At 41.0% G+C, this 20,335-nt stretch overlaps 1 protein-coding gene across 3 annotated transcripts in view; it reads left to right on the forward strand.

The window, feature by feature from the left end:
* Positions 1-20,335, forward strand: part of ATRN (attractin) — a 146,710-nt gene that overhangs the window by 41,664 nt on the left and 84,711 nt on the right. For all 3 annotated transcript variants that reach the window (XM_057312635.1, XM_026503085.4, XM_026503086.4), the window contains exons 4-7: positions 2,561-2,689; positions 6,998-7,203; positions 8,254-8,422; positions 19,735-19,825. In XM_057312635.1, coding sequence (XP_057168618.1) covers positions 2,561-2,689; positions 6,998-7,203; positions 8,254-8,422; positions 19,735-19,825 — 595 coding nt within the window. The remainder of the gene's footprint in view (positions 1-2,560; positions 2,690-6,997; positions 7,204-8,253; positions 8,423-19,734; positions 19,826-20,335) is intronic.

Consider the following 20,335-nt stretch of genomic DNA (forward strand, 5'->3'; position numbering starts at 1 on the left):
AGCTGACCCCCTTTCTCCAGCATCATGGTCATCTAGTGCAGACGGCCCTTCACCCCTGCCGTGACTGTGTCCTTCCTCCTTCCTCCTGTTCTGTTTGTCCTGCACCCTTAAATGTCCCCACCATATGAATGATAAATACCATGAGCCATCGCTTACTGAGCACCTACTAGTGTGAGGCAGTGTTTCAGGACTTCACGTGCTCTGATAGTTTGCTTCTCATTATATCGCTGCGGGGCAGGTAGGATTTCTATCCATGTGCATTTGAGGACACTGAGGTTCCCGGATGTCCATGACTTGCCCAGGCTTGTGGAGTGAGGATCGGCATTCCCATCTCTGGTCCTGAAGCTCCTGCGAGGAGAGGAGTGCGGGTCTTCCACATGTGACTGAAGCCCCCAGTCATTCCTGGTCGTTCTTATGGGAAGATTACTTGCAACATACCTGTTTTGAGGTGGCCCTCTTATAGGTACTTCTCTGTTCAGCATTTCAAGGGGTTCTGGTACATAAAATTGATGAAAGCATGATGATGATGGTTGAAACTTTCATGTAGGTCTCTGATCAAAGGTCACGTTTCCCAAGAGGCCTTCCCTAACTGCCCCTTTCTAAAGTAGCGCCTTTTGTTCTTGCACTGTTTTTTTCTTTCCATAACATTTATCTCTGCCCGGTGCTACATATACACACGTGTGTGTTGGGGGAGGGGGGGATATCTAGGCTTATTTGTCATGTCTCTAATGTGAATTCCGTGGAAGCAGGGAGTCCTTCACTGCTGTTCTCTGGTACCTAGAACAGTGCCTCACTGCAGCATCAGTAAATATTGGTTAGTGGACTACGTAATGCAAAATGCTTCACTGTTTTATAAACCCCGGGGCACCTTCGGAGTTCTCGAGTTTCTAGAATTCTGTCTTTATATTGAAAAGTCTTATTGAATGAAAATCCCGGCCCCTCCTCCTCATTTCCCGCTTCTGTATTCTTCCATTTCATTATTTATATATGCGCTTATCTAAATATGTGTAAATGTATACATACACTAGGCCCATTGTTTTGCAGCTTGTTTTTTCCCCTACTTAACGGGATGCCTTGATGAGCTCCTTGTTAGTTCTGCAGACTTACAGATACGGAATGATTCATTCATCTGACTCCCCGCAGATGAACATTTAGGTGGTGGTGGTGGTGGTCGTCTTCTTCTTCTTCTTCCTCCTCCTCTTCCTCCTCTTCCTCTTTCTCCTCCTCCTCCTCCTTTTTAAATTAAGTAATCACTGTGCTCAGTGTGGGGCTTGAACTCATGACCCCTAGGTCAAGAGTTGCATGCCCTACGAACTGAGCCAGCCAGGTGCCCCTGGATGGTTTTCAACCTATTGCCATTCTGAATAGTGCTGCAGTGAGGATTGTTGTATATTTGTCTTTGTGTACATGAGCAAGTGTTAGTTCTACAAAGAACTTAGAATTGCTAGGTCACAGTGAATGACTATTGGAGATTGTCGTAGGCTCTGAGGGGGGAGTTTATGTGGTGTGTGCTGTAGGAAAGCAAGGAGGCCAGTGTGGCTGGGGTCGAGTGAGTGAAGGGAAGAGAGTAATAGATGAGACGTTTGTTCGTTGGGTGGGGTTGTGTGTGTGGAGCAGATTGCATAGGGCCTGGTAAGAATTCAGATTTTCACTGAATGCGGTGGTGGTGGTGGTGGTAGCAAATTGATAATTGGGCAAAAGATGTGCCCATATGAAGAAATGCAGAAGGCAAGTAAACACAGGAAAAATGATTAACCTCGGGAGTGTGAAAGAACCTCAAAACCACAATATAAAAGAATTGATTTTCACTTACTAAATTACCAAAGCTAAAATAGGACTGGTATCCTTCCTGTTGGTAAGTGAGGTAGGATGGACCTTTCCATTCTCGTATTGATGAGATTTCAAGTTCGCGTATTGCTTCTGGAAAGCAAGTTGGTTTTATGGATCAAGAGCCTTAAAGCCATCATTTAGACCCTTTGACTTGATAATTTTTAATGCTCTCCGGACACCCTGCAAATATATTGTGTGTTGGACTCTGAATAAGATGGGAAATGCTTATGGTGAATTACTTGTGAAATTAGGCAAAGAAAGTACATCGGAATGATAATAGAGTTAAGATTGTGGGTGTTTATCAGTTCATTTATATTTTTACTTTTCATGCTTTTCAATAGTTTATATTTGGCATTCATCAACTGATACAGTTTGTTACTTTCTGTGATTTTGAAGGTTTACTCAGTTTTTCGAAGCATTGTAGTTTTATATACCAAAAATAAAAATAAAAAGAACAGAACCATTGATTGCAAATCTCATTAGAAATATAACCCAGGATAAAGGAGAGCCTAGTGAAAGATTCAGATCTGTTCCTCAGAGGATTCAGAACTGGATCCAGAACTAATCGGGTGGCGCTCTACATTTATCACAAGAATTTGCCACTCTTCCTGAAAGTGTTGGGTTTTTTTTTTTAATTCTAAGGACGAATTCCAGTTTTGAATTTGTGTGCCGCCACGTGACGTGCCTGGTAACCATGCTTCCCTTTGTAAGAAATGTGTTTTCGTTTCAGTGGCCTCATCGTTCCCGAGAGAGATGGCAACGAGACTGTCCCTGAGGTTGTTGCCACATCAGGTTATGCCCTGCTGCATTTTTTTAGTGATGCTGCTTATAATTTGACTGGATTTAATATCACTTACAAGTAAGATCTTTAAGTCTAGTCTTTGTGACTTATTTGTTTTAACAGTAATAGTTTTAACAGTAATAATGACTAACATATATTGAGGTCTGACAGTGTGCCAGGCATTGCACATGCATGGATTTTCTCACTTAAAGTTCTTTTAAAAACTCAGTGAGGTACGGACACTGTGTTCTACAATTGAGGAAACTGGTGGGAAATGGTAAAATACATTGTCAAAGAGTTGGGACCACAGTTTCAACCCAGGTCTTAACTGCTTTTGAACTTCTTCTGGAAAAGAGGGGCATTTTTCTGCTAATGGATGAAAACATTGGGATTCTTGCTAAGTGCAGTTTAACAGATACTAGTCATTTTCATGTACTCAGTGGTTGGCCCATTGATGAGGACTTAGTTGAGGTTAGAAAGCAAATGTAGACAAGCAGACCTAGACAGCTTTGGGAATTTGTTGTGATAGAGAGGCTAACTTTTGTCTTTTCTTTTTTTCCCTCTTAAGAAATGTTTGTTTTCTGGGGCGCCTGGGTGGCACAGCGGTTAAGCGTCTGCCTTCGGCTCAGGGCGTGATCCCGGCGTTATGGGATTGAGCCCCACATCAGGCTCCTCCGCTATGAGCCTGCTTCTTCCTCTCCCACTCTCCCTGCTTGTGTTCCCTCTCTCGCTGGCTGTCTCTATCTCTGTCAAATAAATAAAATCTTAAAAAAAAAAAAAAAAAAAGAAATGTTTGTTTTCATAAGTAGTTAAATCCATAAAGCACCCTAAGCAAGGGGTCTTTTATTAAGAGCTTCTGTGGCACAAGGAGCCTAAGATGCTATTTGGTTTTTTACAGAGTAAGTTTGCCAACTCCTGGCAGAGACAGTAAGCTCCATGTGTAACCTTTATGCTGGATTCTTTTTCTGCCCGTTTTCTCAGGGTCTCCAGATTCTTTAGGCCTATTTAGAGCCATCTCTGTCTTGCTTAGTATGCTGATTTAGCTTTTCAGGTGCCCAAGGTTTGTGACTTGGCAGCCTGAGCAGTGTATCACAGTACTAGCAAGGTGATTTTTAGTGAGCCTGGCAGGCAAAAAGGCTGGTTGAGGGGAAGGACTGATGAGTCCGGTTCTGCACATGTGAGCTGTCTACGCAGGACATTGACATTCAGATCCAGGCCCCAGAAGACCTGTCAGGGCTGGGGATGTCATCTGGGAATCCCTGGCACAGGGACAGTGACAGGCTTATGGGGCATGTGCACAGTGAGGAGAGGAGCAGTAGAGGCAGCTAAGGGGCAGAGGAATGCCACTGGGCTGTGTTATCAGAGAAGCTCAGGAAAGAAAAGTTTTAAGGAGGGAACTGACCACTATAGGTTGAGTAAGCGGAGGGGGCCCTAGGTGACCCTAGCGGGGGAGCGTGGAGTCGGGGGCCCGGAAGGGGCACAGTTCAGAATGGAAGGTTAGAAAGTCACAGCATTGAGAGTGGGACACTCTGGGAAGAAGTTCAGCTCTGGAGGGGAGGGGAGAGGTTTAGGCTGGTACTTTTCAAATTTCACATGCACAGGGATCTCCTGGAGGGGCTTGTTAATACACGGATCCCTGGCTCTTCTCCAGAGACCATAGTTCAACAGAGCTGGGGCCTGAGAATCCAAATTTCTGATAAGCCCCTAGGTGATGCTGCTGCCGCCTGTCCATGGTCCACACTCTGAGGAGCATTACTCTAGCCATTCATCTAGGCCCCGTTCTGGGTTCCCTACAGGTTCTTAGGCACAGTCTTCCCTCTTGCAAGGCCCTTCCTGGTAGCAGCCTTGGGGGAGAAGGGAAACTCCAGGGAGGGAGCACACCTAGAGAGGGGGCAATAGAAGTACCCCTTGACATTGGAAACCCTTTGCCCCATCACTGGAGAGCTGTGCTAGCTCTGTGGCCATTATCTTCCCAAGAAATGCATGTTATTCTTACCTTGATTGGTGTAGGGGAAGCCTTGATCTCTCCTGAAGACCAGAATTAGTATTTATTTGTTAAATGAAGGAATGTTGAGGTTATCCTAAATTTTACTAGTTTCTTGGTTCCAAGATCTCTGTTCTTTAAAAAGGAGCCCTAAACCATTTTGGGGCTTGTAGACCCTTTGAAAAGCCAAATGAAACAATGTTCTTTATTCCTGGAAGAATGCCCAGAAAGACATACATAAAACGTTGTTACTCATTTTCCAGGCGCCCTCAAGTTGCACTGAATCGTAGCTTTGGGCCGACCTCAGCTGGGAGGCCCTTGAGACTAGTACCCACAGCTACTTCCGTGTTGCCTCATTTTTTTTCAAAGAAGAAAAAAAAAAGTTTTATTTTCACACAAATTGGTACTTCATCTTATTTCTAAGTCACGTCTTAAGCACAGATAATTATACTCGTTTTCTCATTACTCCAATTTAGACATACAAGCAGATGTTTTGATGTATTACCTGCCACTTTCATTTTTCAGAGATTCAAATGATTTTTGTGTTTTGAGATTTTATGTAACTTTAAAGAGTGCTCACAATTAATTTTTGGCACATGAAGTAAACGTATGCCGGAGGGTGCTGGAGTGGAGAAGTTGAGGGGCAGGGGAAGTTGTGATATTTGCCCTCCTTTAGTTTAAAGGGTGCTAAGAGTTACTCCCTCCTCTTCCTTTTTCAGTAACATTAAGTTTTGGTCGTGTGCCATTCCCTTGTATACGGTTAATATGTGTGTCAGTAGGAAATTATAATTTGACATATCTTTGGTGTGAAGCAGAGGGGTGAGCACATCATGGCAATGTTTTACTGCAGTTTTATTCTAGGCCTTTTATAAAAACAAAGTGTGATTATTGTACCATCTTACCGTAACAAGTCCAATCTGAGATTTAAACTTACTTTTTATAAACTGTTGTCTTGCAAAGGCCTTTTTCTTACGATCTTAAAGATATAATGAAGCTTCACTTCTGTGTGTGTGTTATTATAGAGACCGTAGACACCACCTTCTAGAGGCCTATAAGAGTGTCATTCAGCTTTTTTAACCAAATACCTTGTGTACTTATTCTGCTTACTGGGGCTTAAAAAGTAAGCATACACATTTCTTACATTATAGTTACATAGATTATAAAAAATATTGTATATAAATATAGAATTTTATTATAAATATGTCACAAACTGATATTTGGGTGTAGGAGTGAACATTAATTAGCTTGTTTTTAACAACTGATTGCTAATTTTTTGACATGCTTTGCTACAAAATTTCATTTTAGTTTTCTTCATAGGCCTTAGAAGAAATCTACACCCTTAAAAGTATCCTGATAGTCCGGTTACTGCTCCCCTATTTAAAAATCTGAATTATATCTTCTCAGAGTGCTGTCAATACAGTTATCTCTTTTTTTTTTAATTTTATTTATTTATTTGAGACAGAGCACGAGCAAGGAGGTGGGGGAGCAGCAGGCAGAGGCAGAGGGAGAAGCAAACTCCCCGCTGAGCAGGGAGCCTGACATGGGCTCCATCCTAGGACCCTGGGATCATGACCTGAGCCAAAGGCAGACACTTAACTGACTGAGCCACTCACGTGCTCCTCAATACGGTTATCTTAAGTTGTGTCATTACGAGATGCATTATAGTTAAACTGTTGAGTTGAACCGGTCCTCCCTTTTCTTCCATTTGACATGAACTTACTGAGGAATTTTAAATACAGCAATCTGGGCAATAATCTTAATTCTGTGAACTTTCAGAGACTATTCAGAGGCATACATACCATGAGGATGGGTAATATATTGTTAGCACTTTGTTTAATCCTCTCCTCCAAACTTGCAAGCTTGCATTTGATGGTTTTTTTTCTTTCTTTCTTCTTTTTAGATTTTAATTATTTGAGACAGAGACAGAGAATGAGCATAAGCAGGGGGAGGGGCAGAGGGAGAGGCAGCCTGATGTGGGACTTGATCCCAGGACCCTGAGATCATGACCTGACCGAAGGCAGATGCCTAACCGACTGAGCCACCAGGTGCCCTGCATTTGACAGTTTCCTAATGCTCACCACTGGTGGGGCCACCAAGACTAGCATAGTCATCCCACCCTTGAGAAGCTAAGCCTGGACATTTTGCAAGAATTTCTTCTCCCTTTAAGTTCTTTAACTTGTCTCCCCTTGTGAGAATCCAGCAGGGTTGGCTTTGATTTCATTACCTGCCCTAGCCATGCAGTGTTGAGTGACCCCACTTAGGCCAACTGGTAAGTACCGCCATTATGCTTGTGAATGAATTTGCGAGCCAATGAGTCTTAAACCTTGTGTAGGCAAAAGTTCTGCTAAATTAATTGAAGTGTTGCTTTGTGTTAATTTCATTCTCCCCCGCTGTTTTTATAGTTTTGACATGTGTCCGAACAACTGCTCAGGCCGAGGGGAATGTAAGAGCAGTAATAGCAGCAACACTGTCCAATGTGAGTGTTTGGAAAACTGGAAGGGGGAAGCATGCGACATTCCTCACTGTGTCCATGACTGTGGTTTTCCTGATCGAGGCGTTTGCAATTCAAGTGATGTCAGAGGATGCTCCTGCTTCCCTGAGTGGCAGGGTAGGAGCTTTTATCTTTGTTTTTCTTCCAATTTACAGCATCTTCCTAGTTCATTGGATTGTACATTGACTTTATTCCTTGCATATATACCACTTATGTTAATCAGATATCAGGTAGCATTGAAGTTTTTGTGTTTCTTTATTCAGATTCTTACCAGTTTTTCCATTTCATAGATGTGTGGTTGTGGTCTCTTTAGAATTGTGGAGGGGTTTGACATTCTTTGCAGTTCATTCATGAAGATTGGAGGACTTGGTCTCAGCCTGAAGAAAACATAGAGAACCAAGGCTAGGAGGTGGGATGAGAACTAACAATGATAGTATCTCTCAGAAACTTTCAATAAATTCAGAAAAAACTGGGGTTGATTGTACAATAGAATCCTAAAACAGCAAGTGGAATTATCTGCAGATAGGTTATCAGAGAAGCTTTAGCAAATTCTTTAAGGGTTGTGTGATAACAGCTGTTAATGATTTAGTAATTTTCTTTATACATTTACCTTTTCTTCAGAGTACTTTTATTTTGAAAGGAAATGTGCCTGTTGAAATGCTTTTGTTTGTGTGCTTTGGCCGACATCAGCGGGTTAAGTAATTGAAGTGTTGGAGTACCTACCTCTGTGCACAGGTTGCAGCAGGAGCCACACCCCCCAAAAATGGAGTTTCTTGATTTTCCAGGAATTGGATGGGTTGAATTATTACTCCCGGGATTAGTCTTTACACTTTAACTCTTAAGTTTTTCATTTGAATTAATAATTCCTTTGTCTACTCTTTCCTCTGAGAGCTGCTTAAGCAAGTATTCCATTACTAAAAAATCCTAACCTGGATATGGTCAGGTCATCATTAGAAAGTATGTGATTTTGAATTTTACTGGAAATGACCCTTGGTCACCAGCTTTGAGTGAATTGAAAGCATGAATTAGAGGGCTTTGTCAGATATTTAGATGCTAAAGGAAAGACTAAGTATTCTTTAGGTATTTGTTACATTTATATGACTAAAACTTTAAATGCAGTTATTTTAAAGCTGCATTTTGTGAAGCTAATTTATTCTGTTCTATTAGGTCCCGGATGTTCAATTCCTGTACCAGCTAACCAGTCGTTTTGGACTCGAGAGGAATATTCTAATCTAAAGCTCCCCAGAGCCTCTCACAAAGCTGTGGTCAATGGAAATATAATGTGGGTTGTTGGAGGATATATGTTCAACCACTCAGATTACAACATGGTTCTAGCGTAAGTTGTTTTAAACATTTTTGCAAGAAGCTTATTAGTTTTCCATTTCGAAAATTTATAGAGATAAATGAAAAGAAATCATCAGTAATTCTATTACCTGAGGAAAATCCCTGTTAATGTTTTAGTAGTAGTGTTCCACGATTTCTTTGACATATTCTTAGTTTTTGAAGTTGGGAGCCACAAAGAATACATTGTTATAATAAGCAATAATTCATCTTTTCTAGATACCATCTCTTATATCTTGCTTGAGGCTCTATATAAATTGGGGGTTACTTTACCTATAAATTTAATTAGCATTTCTATAGGTCAGGTGGTTTGAATTTATAGTTTTCTAGAGGAAATTATGCCATTGTCTAATACTTGACCCAGACAGAGTTCAAGGTCTGTTTGCTGGTTCTATGTTGCTCATCTTGAAGGGGGAATATATGGTATCACAGTGGAGTCATGAAGTTAGTTATAAAGATTGATTTTAGGGAGAAATTTATGAACACGTACTCATGCTGATTTTGTGCCCTGGAAATTTTTTCTAGGTATTTTTTATTAATGAAGATTGTCAAAAACCAGCATCTGTTGTTTAAGGGATGCAGAAACTATGGCAGCAATGGCATAGTTTCTGAACCCCTCAAATAGTCATTAAAGCACATAGACAGCTAGGATAGCAAAATGAAAAAGCACATGGGTAACAAAACAAAACTTGGTCAGAAAATGTCTGCACAGATGAGTGGGGCTAACCCCTGACAGCTACAAAACCTGTGTGGTTTTGGCATCTGAGCAGGAGTAAGTAAAGGGGGGCAAGTGGCCAAGTGACAGGCTCCAGCATACCTAGAAGAAGCTGCTTTGAGAACATCAGCTGGAATTGGAAAGATTTGTGTATTCTGGTAGGGGTAAGCACAAGGGACCTGTAGTAGGATCTGAAGGGGCTAGATTTGTTTGTGCCTTTTTAGCTCTCAAAACGAACTAGCCAGTCTCTTGACAAGAGAAAGTTCCACACTAAGGAGAAACTTCTGGGAATAGAATTCAAATTGAAGAGGATAGGGACCATAGATGAAAAGTTAAAAGAGTGTCCAGATAACAGTCAGGGAGGGGAAAAGAGCCAGATATCTCAACAAGTAAGCTGCTGTTTTGAACACCACACTGTTGACAACAGAAGAGTGAGCTAAAGAGCTGAGAAATTAGGAAGATGGTCCTAAATCAGGCCTCTCCTGGACAAGTTCAAGAAAAAGTAGTTTTACTTAAAATTGAGCAACAGAAAAGTATCAAGTTTTAATGACATAGAAAATTAGAAGTTAAAGTAACATAGAAAGAAAAAAAGAGACCACCTGCTAGAATAACCCCCCTTCGTACATGAAAGCATAATAGAAAAATATAATCACAAAAATGAAAGTGAGAACTTACTATTCCTAAAGAAGCTAAAATGCAGGAAGAAAATAACGTAAGACATGAAAGAACAATAGAATCAGAAGTTGAAAAACCAGAAATGAGATGATTGAAGTTAGGAAAGAATTTTAAAATAATTTCAGAATTGAAGACAAACCCAGGAGGAAGACAAAGGAAATAAGATACTCCTTTATTTTTTTTTAAAGACTTATTTCTTTAGAGAGAGATAGAGAGAGAGTGTGGGCAAGCACAAACACCTGAACGGGGGAGGGGGAAAGGGAGAGAAGCAGACTCCCCACTGTGTGCTGAGCCTGATGTGGGGCTTGATCTCACAACCCCAAGATCATGATCCGAGCTGAAACCAAGAGTCAGATGCTTAACTGACTAAGCCACCCAGGTGCCCTGATTTTCCTTTAGTAATAGAATATGAAAAAGGAAATTATTAAAAATCACAAAGAAATGAAGGTCACTTTCCCCTATTCTTTATGTTAAGTACAGTTAAAAGTTCTGGACATTATATCTAAAGCAAACATGAGAAAACTCTAAAAGGTAGAGAGAAGGCCGTCTGACTAGGAACCTCGGCCCCAAGGAGTGAGGTAATGGTAAATTCCAGGGGTTTTCTTTTTGTCTCATATATCTCAGATTTGATGTTGGAAAAAGCAGCAATCTGGAAACGCCAATAGGCACAAGCCAGAAAAGCCCCAAGAATAAAGCCACCTGTTCTCTCTAACATAAGGACTAGAAAAGGGGCAGCTTGGCAAGACCGAAAACTTTTAGGTACAAATAACGACTCTACTACAGCCAAACACTACAGAAAGAACTATGGCCCCACCCTCATTCCTGTCAGCAAAGTCTGAGTGTAGAATCTAGCTTTTCACTCTTGCCAGGATCTAGTGAGGTGCTCCAATCACCCCCCAACTGCCAATGTTAGAAAAGGCCAATTAGGGAGCTGGGACTTTCTCAGCAATCTAGTTTTTATGTAACCTAGTTAATATTTAGCCTTTTGGTTTTTGTTTTTTCATGTGATTTGCTTACAGCCTTAATCTCTGAAGGCCAGTTAGGGAACTGGGACTTTCTTCTCCACCAGGCAGGAATGAGGCTTCCCCCACCCCTGTGATGTCAGTGGAGACCCTGTGGGGAGCCTGGATTCTACCCCACCCGGCAGTAACAGCAGTAATGAGTTGGACTTCCCTCTTCCCTACTGGGGTGTCAGGGGAGTCCTGCTATAACGGTAGATTTAAATAAGATCCAGAGTCTCATGCCATGATACCCAGAATGTTCAGATTTCAACTGAATAGCATTTCTCATGCGAAGAGCCAGGAAAATCTCAACTTGAATGAAAAAAGGCAGTTGAGATGCTGACAGCAGGATGACATAGATATTAGAATTATCTGACAAGATTTTAAAGCAGCCATTATAAAAATGCTTCAGTGTGCAATTATAGACACACTTGAAGCAAATGAATAATGGCGCCTTATCAAAGAAATAGAAGATCTAAGGAAGAATCAAATGGAAATCTTAGAACTGGAAAATACAGTAACCAAAACAAAAATCTCAGTGGACAGGGACAACAGCAGAATGGAAAGGACAGAGGAAAGAGTCAGTGAGCTTGAAGATAGAACAATAGAAAGCCCTCCGTCTGAACCAGGGAGAAAAATAGAATATTTTTAAAATGAACAGAACCTCAGAGACCTGTGGACCATAACAAAAAATCTTAACATTTCTGTCAGTGGAGGAGTCCTGGAAGGAGAGGAGCAAGAGAGAGTGTCTGAAAAAGTATTTGAAGAAATAATGCCTGAGAATTGCCCAAATTTGGCAGAAGACATGCATGTACGTGCAAGAAGTTGGGTGAACTCCAGCAATCCTTGGCTCCCACAGGGGTTCACAGTCCATTGGTTTTGTCTCATTCTTGCTCTCATTCTCCTGCTCAGCCACCATATTTGTTTTTGGTTTTCAAATTTCCACCACATTTTCTCCTGTTTTCATTCTCAGCTATTGGCCTTGCTTCCTGTTTCTGTTTTGAAAGGTAACAGTTACCCTAAGAGGACTTCCACAAACTCCCATCACCATATTTAGCTTACCTTGTCTTCTGTTTCTGTACATCAGCACTGTCCAGTGGGGCGCTGTCATGTCACTGGCCATGTGTGGTCATTGAGCACTTGAAATGTGGCTAATGTGACCAAGGAGCTGAACTTCAAATTTTCATTTCTTAGTCCTCATATTATTTGATCTTTCACCAACATTTGATATAATTAGTCCCTCCCTCCTTTTTTTTTGTTTTTTAAGATTTATTCACTCATTTGGGAGAGAGCGAGCACATGCTAGAGTGCACACACAAGTGGGAGGGGGAGGGAGTAGGAAAGAGAGAGAATCCATAAGCAGACTCCCTGCCAAGCGCAGAGCCTGAGGTGGGGCTTGATCCCAGGATATTGAGATCATGTCCTGAGCTGAAATCAAGAGTTGGACCCTTGGGGCGCCTGGGTGGCGCAGTCGTTAAGCGTCTGCCTTCGGCTCAGGGCGTGATCCCGGTGTTATGGGATCGAGCCCCACATCAGGCTCCTCCGCTATGAGCCTGCTTCTTCCTCTCCCACTCCCCCTGCTTGTGCTCCCTCTCTCGCTGGCTGTCTCTGTCAACTAAATAAATAAAATCTTAAAAAAAAAAAAAAAAGAGTTGGACCCTCAACCGACTGAGCCCTCCCTCCTCTTTTAAACACTTCTTCTGTTGATTTCCAGGATTCCATATTCTCTTGATATTTGTTCCAAATACTTATTCTTTTTCAGCCTCTTTAGCTGGTTCCTCTTCAACTGACTAACCTCTGAACGATGATGTGCACCAGGGCTCAGCTCTTAGTCCTCTTCTGTGAGAGTGTATATTCAGTCTCCTGGTGATCTCGTGTGATAACTTGGCCTTTATGTTGGTGACTCCCAGATTTATGTCTGCATCCTAGACTTTTCATCTGAATCCATATCGCCGCCTCGTTATTTGGCATCTCAGTCTTTTGGCTAAGAGGCATCTTAAACTGTATGTGTCCAAAACTAATCTTTCCTCCAGGCCGTTCTTGCCCCAGTTGTCCCTGTCTCAGTTAATGACTATTTGATACTTCTGCTTGCTTAATCCCCACGTTTTGGAGCCATCCTTGACTTCTTATTTTTTCACTCCCCATATCGGTGCGCACATTAGCTATCCCTTGCTGCATAACAAATGACCACAAACGTAGAAGCTTAATACAGCGCATATGTATTACCTCATAGTTCTGCTGGTCAGGACTCTGGGCATGTCTTAACTGGGTGCTCTGCAGTCAGGGTGTCACCTGGCCTGTGTTCTCATCTAGAGGTGCAACTGCGGAAGAGTCCCCTTCTAAGCTCACTAGGGTGGTTGGCAGAATCTGTTTCCTTGCGGTTGTAGGACTGAGGGCCCCAGCTTCCTGCTGGCTGACAAATGGAGGCTGCCCTCAACTCCTGGAGGCTGCCCACAGTTCCTTATCACTTTGACTTCCCTAGTGTGGCTGTTTGCTTCATTAGGCCGCAAGGAGAGTCTGTCTCTAGACTGAGTCTCCTGGCAGGACGGGTGTCGTGGAAATGACATCTCATCATCTTTGCCGTGTTCTGTTGGTTAGAAGCAAGTCATAGATCCTGCTCACTTGAGGGGAGGGTATTATACATGGGTGTGAATACCCAGAAGCAGAGGGCATGAAGACCACCACCCTAGTGTCTCTGCTACAGTATGTCAGCAGGTCTTGTTGTTAGCTCTACCTTTAAAATCTAACCACTTTTCACTACCACTCATGCCACCACCCTGAGAAGTAAGGTAAAATTAAAGGTGTGAAAGTGATTGTCCCTTCCTCTATCATACAGATATTATGAGAGTCAAGTATTTACCATTTATGTGATTTTCCCTTGTGTTTGGCCCCATTCTCTCTCAAAGCAAAAAATCTGGGAGTGATTTTGATCCTCTCCTTCACGTCCTCATATGCTAATCTCATCAAGCTGACCAAATACATGTCATATTCATTCTTTTCTCTCTGTGACCAGCCTGCCATTATTGCTCACCTAGACTTCAGCAATAGATTCCTAGCAATCTGTGGGTTTCCATGCATTCCTCTTTTTTTTTCTTTTTTAAGATTTTATTTATTTATTAGCGAGAGAGAGGGAACACACTACCAGGGGGAACAGGAGAGGGAGAAGCAGGCTCCCCAACAAGCAGGGAGCCCGATGCAGGGCTCGATCCCAGGATCCTGGGATCATGATCCGAGCCAAAGGCAATTGCTCAACTGACTGAGCCACCCAGGCGCCCCTCCATGCATTCCTGTTAATCCATTTTTTAAATATCAACTGGGATGATTATTTTAAAGTGTAAGTCACATCATTTACTGCCTTCTTAAAACCCATCATTGGCTTTTCCCATTGGACCTAATGGGCCTACCTGATCTGACTCTGCTTACCTTTCCAGACTGAACTTGTTCCTTTCCTGCCTCCCCAGCCTTCTAGCTTTACCTAAAACTCTGTAGGTGCGTCCTTACTCTAAAGGCCTTTGTACTCACCTCTCCCTCGATCCAAACTCTTCCTGCTGTTGTACCCCAGGGCTGTTTTCTTCTCACCCTTTAGATCTCAGTTAACTGTACCACAAGAGAGCTTCCCTGATCATCCAGTTCTGGCAGGTTCTCTCTGTTCTTTTTCATAGTTCTCATTTCCTTTAGAGCAATGTACATTTTTAATGCTGTGTTTGCCCCTTGTTGCATTTGCTCATTTTTTGCCTTTTCCACTCTATGTTCTCCAAGGTTAGAGACCTTGTTTGCTCACTCAGAGCTTAGCTGATAGAATGTGCTCAAATAGTGTTTATCAGGTGAATAGGAGAGTAAGTGACTTATTTATTTCCTTCACAAATATTTGTTCCTGGAAATATTAATGTCACCTCTTGCTTTTTATGTGACTGGTGTACCTCATGAGTCACATTTGTTTGTAACATTTTTTCTGCTTGTACTTGATCAGAACATGATTTTTCAGCTTTATGTGTTTCATGTAAATATTAATATATTTTCAAATAAATTTTACTAACTTTTCCTTTTATTTTATTTTATTTTAAAGATTTTATTTATTTATTTGACAGAGAGAGAGACAGCCAGCGAGAGAGGGAACACAAGCAGGGGGAGTGGGAGAGGAAGAAGCAGACTCATAGCGGAGGAGCCTGATGTGGGGCTCAATCCCACAACGCCGGGATCACGCCCTGAGCCGAAGGCAGACGCTTAACCGCTGTGCCACCCAGGCGCCCCTAACTTTTCCTTTTAGAAGAAGTATTTCTGGAACTTAGATGATAAATTTTATCATCATTTATACTCTTACATAAGCATATTTCAGCAATTGAGCTTACTGTCCATTTATTCCACAACGCTGTTAACCTAAAACTTTTAAGTTGCGTTAAAAAGCAGTCCCCATTTTATGTCACCAAGAGTCCTCTTAGACAAATGGTCTTGGTCTCCCAGGTTAAGATTTCCAATTGAAACTTCATCACTGCATTTCCTTCCTTTAAGCTAAAAAAAAAAAAAGTTTTTTAAAAAAATGTTTAAGAAGAAAAAGTAAGGGGGCTCCTCGGTGGCTCAGTCAGTTAAGCATACAACTCTTGATTTCAGCTCAGGTCATGATCTCAGGGTTGTGGGATCGAGCCCCACATCGGGCTCTGCCCTGAGTGTGGAGCCTGCTTAAAATTCTCTCTCCCCCTCTCCCCGCCCCTCCAACCCCACTCAAACTGTCTCTCTCTCTCTCTTAAAAAAAAAAAAAAAATATATATATATATATATATAAAGAAAGATTGAGCAGCAGGTAACCAAATGAGGAAAGGAATATCACCTAATCCAGTAACCTTTAAAACAGACTCACAGGAACCATACAGCTGACCTGCTTTTTGCCCCACAGAAACCATATGGATGAGATTCTGAGAGCTCTTACGAATAACCCCAAATCTGGAAAGACACAAACTGAGTAGGGATCATTGTTATTTCACTCTCTTAATTGAAGAGTAGTAGAACTTGTTGCTGGGGAGGACTGGGTGAAAAGAGGGGAAATTGATTGGATGGCTGACTCTCTCTGCCCAAAAGTCAGGGCTGTTTTTAATTTGGGCTGTGTCCTTGACCCAGGACACTTAAAATCTCGGAGGAGAGCAGAGTCTGGGTGGTTTATTCTAACAGATTGCATACTTCCCCTTCTGAGCCCCAGCGTGTCCTCAGACTTCTAAACAGTGGATAGAACATAAAATACCAGCTCTCACACTAGAGCTAGGATGGAAGGGCAAACTTGTCTTAGATATTGCAGAAAAAGAATTAAGAAATCACCCACGCTTTGCAGATGTCTGGAGAGCAATATCTAACCACAAGCAAAATGAAAGAAATGACGTAGCTAACGCAGATATCTTATGATGGGAAAATAAAGAGGAAGAAAACAGCATGTAAATGCTGACAACTGATCATAGAGGAAAAATAAGGAGATTGCTTCCAACTGCTTGATGCTGAGCATCAACGTAATGAGAATTTGAATTCAAAAACACAAATAGAAAGACAAGAAAATGGTAACAATGAGATGAAATGGAAGATTACACATCTAAGGAAATGTAAATAAATTACATACAGAAAAAACTGGAATGAAAATTGAATCACTGACAGCTTTATAGACATTCCAACGAACACAGGTTGAAATAATTAGAAAACAAGACACATGGAAGACGGGAGACCCAATATAAAGATAGTTGCTGTCACTGAAGAAAAGAACCTAACAAATAGGACAAACGGATTGAAATAGCACAAGTAGTTTCAGGAAAATTACATAGCTGTGTAACAGTAAGACCTGATTTGATCAAGTTATTGAACTTTTAGGATAAAGGATAATTCTTGGGTGGGAAGCCTCAGGTAGTTCTGTGCCTGCTCTGGCTGGGGTCATGTTCAAGCTGCACAGAGCCTTGGCCATGGTCTTTGGATGATCAGACACTGTGATGGGAATACCAGGCCACTGTGGGTGGTAGAGTGTGTCCTGTGCCCTGTGCCGGCATGGTCATCGTGATACCAGCCATTAAGGAGAAGTTTGTGAGAGAGGTGGCTACAGCCTTGGAAGACACCTGTTTCTGAATTCCTGAAGTTTGTCTTTGCTTATCTGCTTGTCCAGGTCTTAGAACTAGTGGTTCAGTATTCTATTATCTTGGACTGAGCTCCCTGAAGAATTTATTTAGTGCTTGGAATTTATGTTTTATTGCATCAATATTTTTCTCAACTCGTGCTTACTTCTCTGGGTTGTGAAAAGAGTCACAACCTGTTATGTAAGATCTTTTGGCAGTTCATCTGCGCTAGGTTACTGGGACCTGCCAGTGCCTTAGTGTCTCTGACAAGCTCTTGGGCTAACCTGTCATTGAGTAGGAGGAGCAAAATGCATTAAGATACAGATTGAGCACCCCCCCCCCACGTCACTTGAAAGAGAAGTGAAATATATCATCTAGAGATTAGGGCTCTCTCTGATTCTTTCCTCTCTTTCAAGCTTATGGAGACAGGCCTTTGGCCTGAACATGAGGTGTATTATGTGTTTTCAGAAGCCATGCTAGTCCTCAGGAAAGACCTTCTGTAGCCAGAGCGCCATAAAAGTATTGCAGTGGTACATAGTCCATTTTGTAAAGACATTACCCTGTTTGGATTTTAGTTACTTCTACCTAAGTAAAATATAATATTGTGACTTCAACAAATAGTTGAGAGAGAGAGAAGAAAGGAGGGAGAGATAGGGAGGAGGAGAGAGAATGAGAGTGACTGAGAGCTCTTCAGGCTTCCAAACAGAAAAGCAAACCATGTAAAAACAGGAAAAATCAGACAGGCCTGGGGCTTCTCCTTGGGCTTCTCCATCGCAGCATTCACTCCCAGTATTATTCAGGGGAGCAGCATCTGCAAAGTTCTGAAGGCAAGAAAGGATGGCCCCAGTTATTATACCCAGCCAAGATGTCATTCAGCTGTAACGCTAGCAAGCAGATATTCTTAAACACCAGAGAATTTAGGGAAAGGAGCACATACGAGCTCCACTAGAAAATAACCACTCAGCAGCAAAATCCAGCCAATTAAGAATTAAAGACTCAAGGCGAAGTTGTGGTAAGAGGACGGTGAGGAGATTGCTTCAGCTAAAATAGAGGTCCAGTACTAAAGAATTATGGAATCACAGATGTACAGTAGAATGTATTGCAAACCTAGACAGAGCAAAAATTACAAAACAAAAATTGGGAGAGGAAATGGGAGGAAATGTGGGTTGTAAGGTTTTCAACTTTCAAAGCAGGAAGTTAATGGATTCTGTCCAAATTAACTTAATTTTGTATATAACTTAAAAACTAAAGTGAATCCAACTTCTAAATAATTTTTCATGTGTTTTTAAAAATGTGGAATATTCAAATAATACATAAAATAATAGCTGGTATTATTGTAGTATTCATATTCAGTAAATGTCACCATTTTGTTTCAGATTGTGTGTAAAAACATTTAAGACAAAAGAAAGGGTTTAGAGAAGAATAATGAATACTAATGCATACACCACCTAGGTTAGGAAATAAGACATTGCTAATATAATTAAAGACCCCTGCATGCCCTCCCCCCTGTCTCAAAGATAACCAGTATCCTGATTTTGTGGTGGTGTTTGTTCACATGCATATCTTTACACTTTTAATATATATGAACATACATTAGAATCAATAAATTTTCTGTTTAGAATTAATTTTCTTTTTTTGTTTTTTTAAGATTTTATTTATTTATTCGACAGAGATAGAGACAGCCAGTGAGAGAGGGAACACAAGCAGGGGGAGTGGGAGAGGAAGAAGCAGGCTCATAGCAGAAGAGCCTGATGTGGGGCTCGATCCCAGATCGCCGGGATCACGCCCTGAGCCGAAGGCAGACGCTTAACCGCTATGCCACCCAGGCGCCCCTAGAATTAATAAATTTTCTGTATTAATAAATTAATAAATACTGTAAACAGTATTCTACAGTTTGATTTTTTTAGCTTAATATTGTTTTGAGATTTATGTTGAGGATGTGTTCAAGTGTATTTTTCACTCTATAATTCTATTATATAGATATACTACAATTCAGTAATCCATTTTCTATTGATGGACATTTATTTGTATTCTTTTTTGCTTATTATATCAGTAAGACTTTCTTATATCTTCTTGTTTACATAATAATGTTTTTCATAATCAAAACTTGGATTTTTCAGGAAAACTTATAGAAAATAACATTTATTTAAAGTAGAACAATAGCATTGGTTTCCCTTTGATTTCTTTTTTCTATTAAATTATATACAAATTAACACTATTAAAAGTATCTATAGCATGATCCCCTTTGTATAAATATATATTGTCAATGTATTCTTCTATTTGTATATATGCATCGAAATATGTCTGGAATGATGTTTACTTAATGTTTGTATTTTAAAAGTCTTTAAGTGAATTCATAGTATAATTGGAATGCCAAATGGTATTCTAGCTTTCTTGAAAATATGACTTTTAAAAAATCAATTAGATAAAGAAAAGGAAAAGGTATGAATTTTCTTTTACTTAATCATCATTCCTTTTTCAGTACCTGTGTTCAATTTCACATGACTAAATGAAGGAGAAGTTATGACAGTAAATGTCCCTTCGGTATAACGCAACTTGCAAGTGATTTAGACTGTGTGTAGAAGAGGTTTTCAGGAAGCATTAGAAACTTCCAGTAGATTTTTTTTTCTTCATCCCAGGGTTGCGCAGCCCAGCTCCCCTCCCCAAGTTCTGATCTGCCCCACGGACCCAGCTGTTAGGCTGGTTTGTTTGCAGAGGTGCCTCATCTGCATGGCATGTTTAGTGACCATCTCCAACGGCACGGTATCACAAATAGAAGAGTATAAGAGACTCTGCTTTGTCCTTTGGGTGAAAATATGATCTGTTTGTTTTGTAGGTACGACCTTGCTTCTAGGGAGTGGCTCCCCCTAAACCGTTCCGTGAACAATGTGGTTGTCAGATATGGTCATTCTTTAGCACTATACAAGGTAAAGTGTCTCCCCTCTGTATCAAGCTAGAAACTCCAGTCTTCCACACTTACTTCATTGTATTATGTGGTTGAAAAGCTATGTAGTGTTGGGGTTTTGTCTTTAATCTTTTTTATTGTGGTAAAATACACATAATGTAAAATTTACTGTCTTAACCATTTTTAAGTATACAGTTCAGTGGTATTAAATACATTCCTAATATGTGACCATCACCACTATCCATCTCTGTAACTCTTTTCATCTTGTAAAACTACAACTCCGTGCCTGTGAAAGAATAACTTTCCATATCCCTCCTCCCCTCCAGCCTGTGGCGATCACCATTCTACTCTCTATCTCTCTAATTTTGACTTCAGTTTTGGTTTTTAGTTAGGGGGAAACTTTCTGTTTTGGGGGTGTATATATGACTGGCTAAATTATAAGTGGAAATTAGAGTTGAAACCAGTTTAACCTGAGAGATTTTAATGGATTCAAATTGTACTGGGGTATTATGATTGTAGTGCTAAGTGGTTA

Source organism: Ursus arctos, unplaced genomic scaffold (genome assembly GCF_023065955.2).
Source record: "Ursus arctos isolate Adak ecotype North America unplaced genomic scaffold, UrsArc2.0 scaffold_16, whole genome shotgun sequence".
In the NCBI taxonomy this organism is placed as follows: Eukaryota; Metazoa; Chordata; class Mammalia; order Carnivora; family Ursidae; genus Ursus; species Ursus arctos.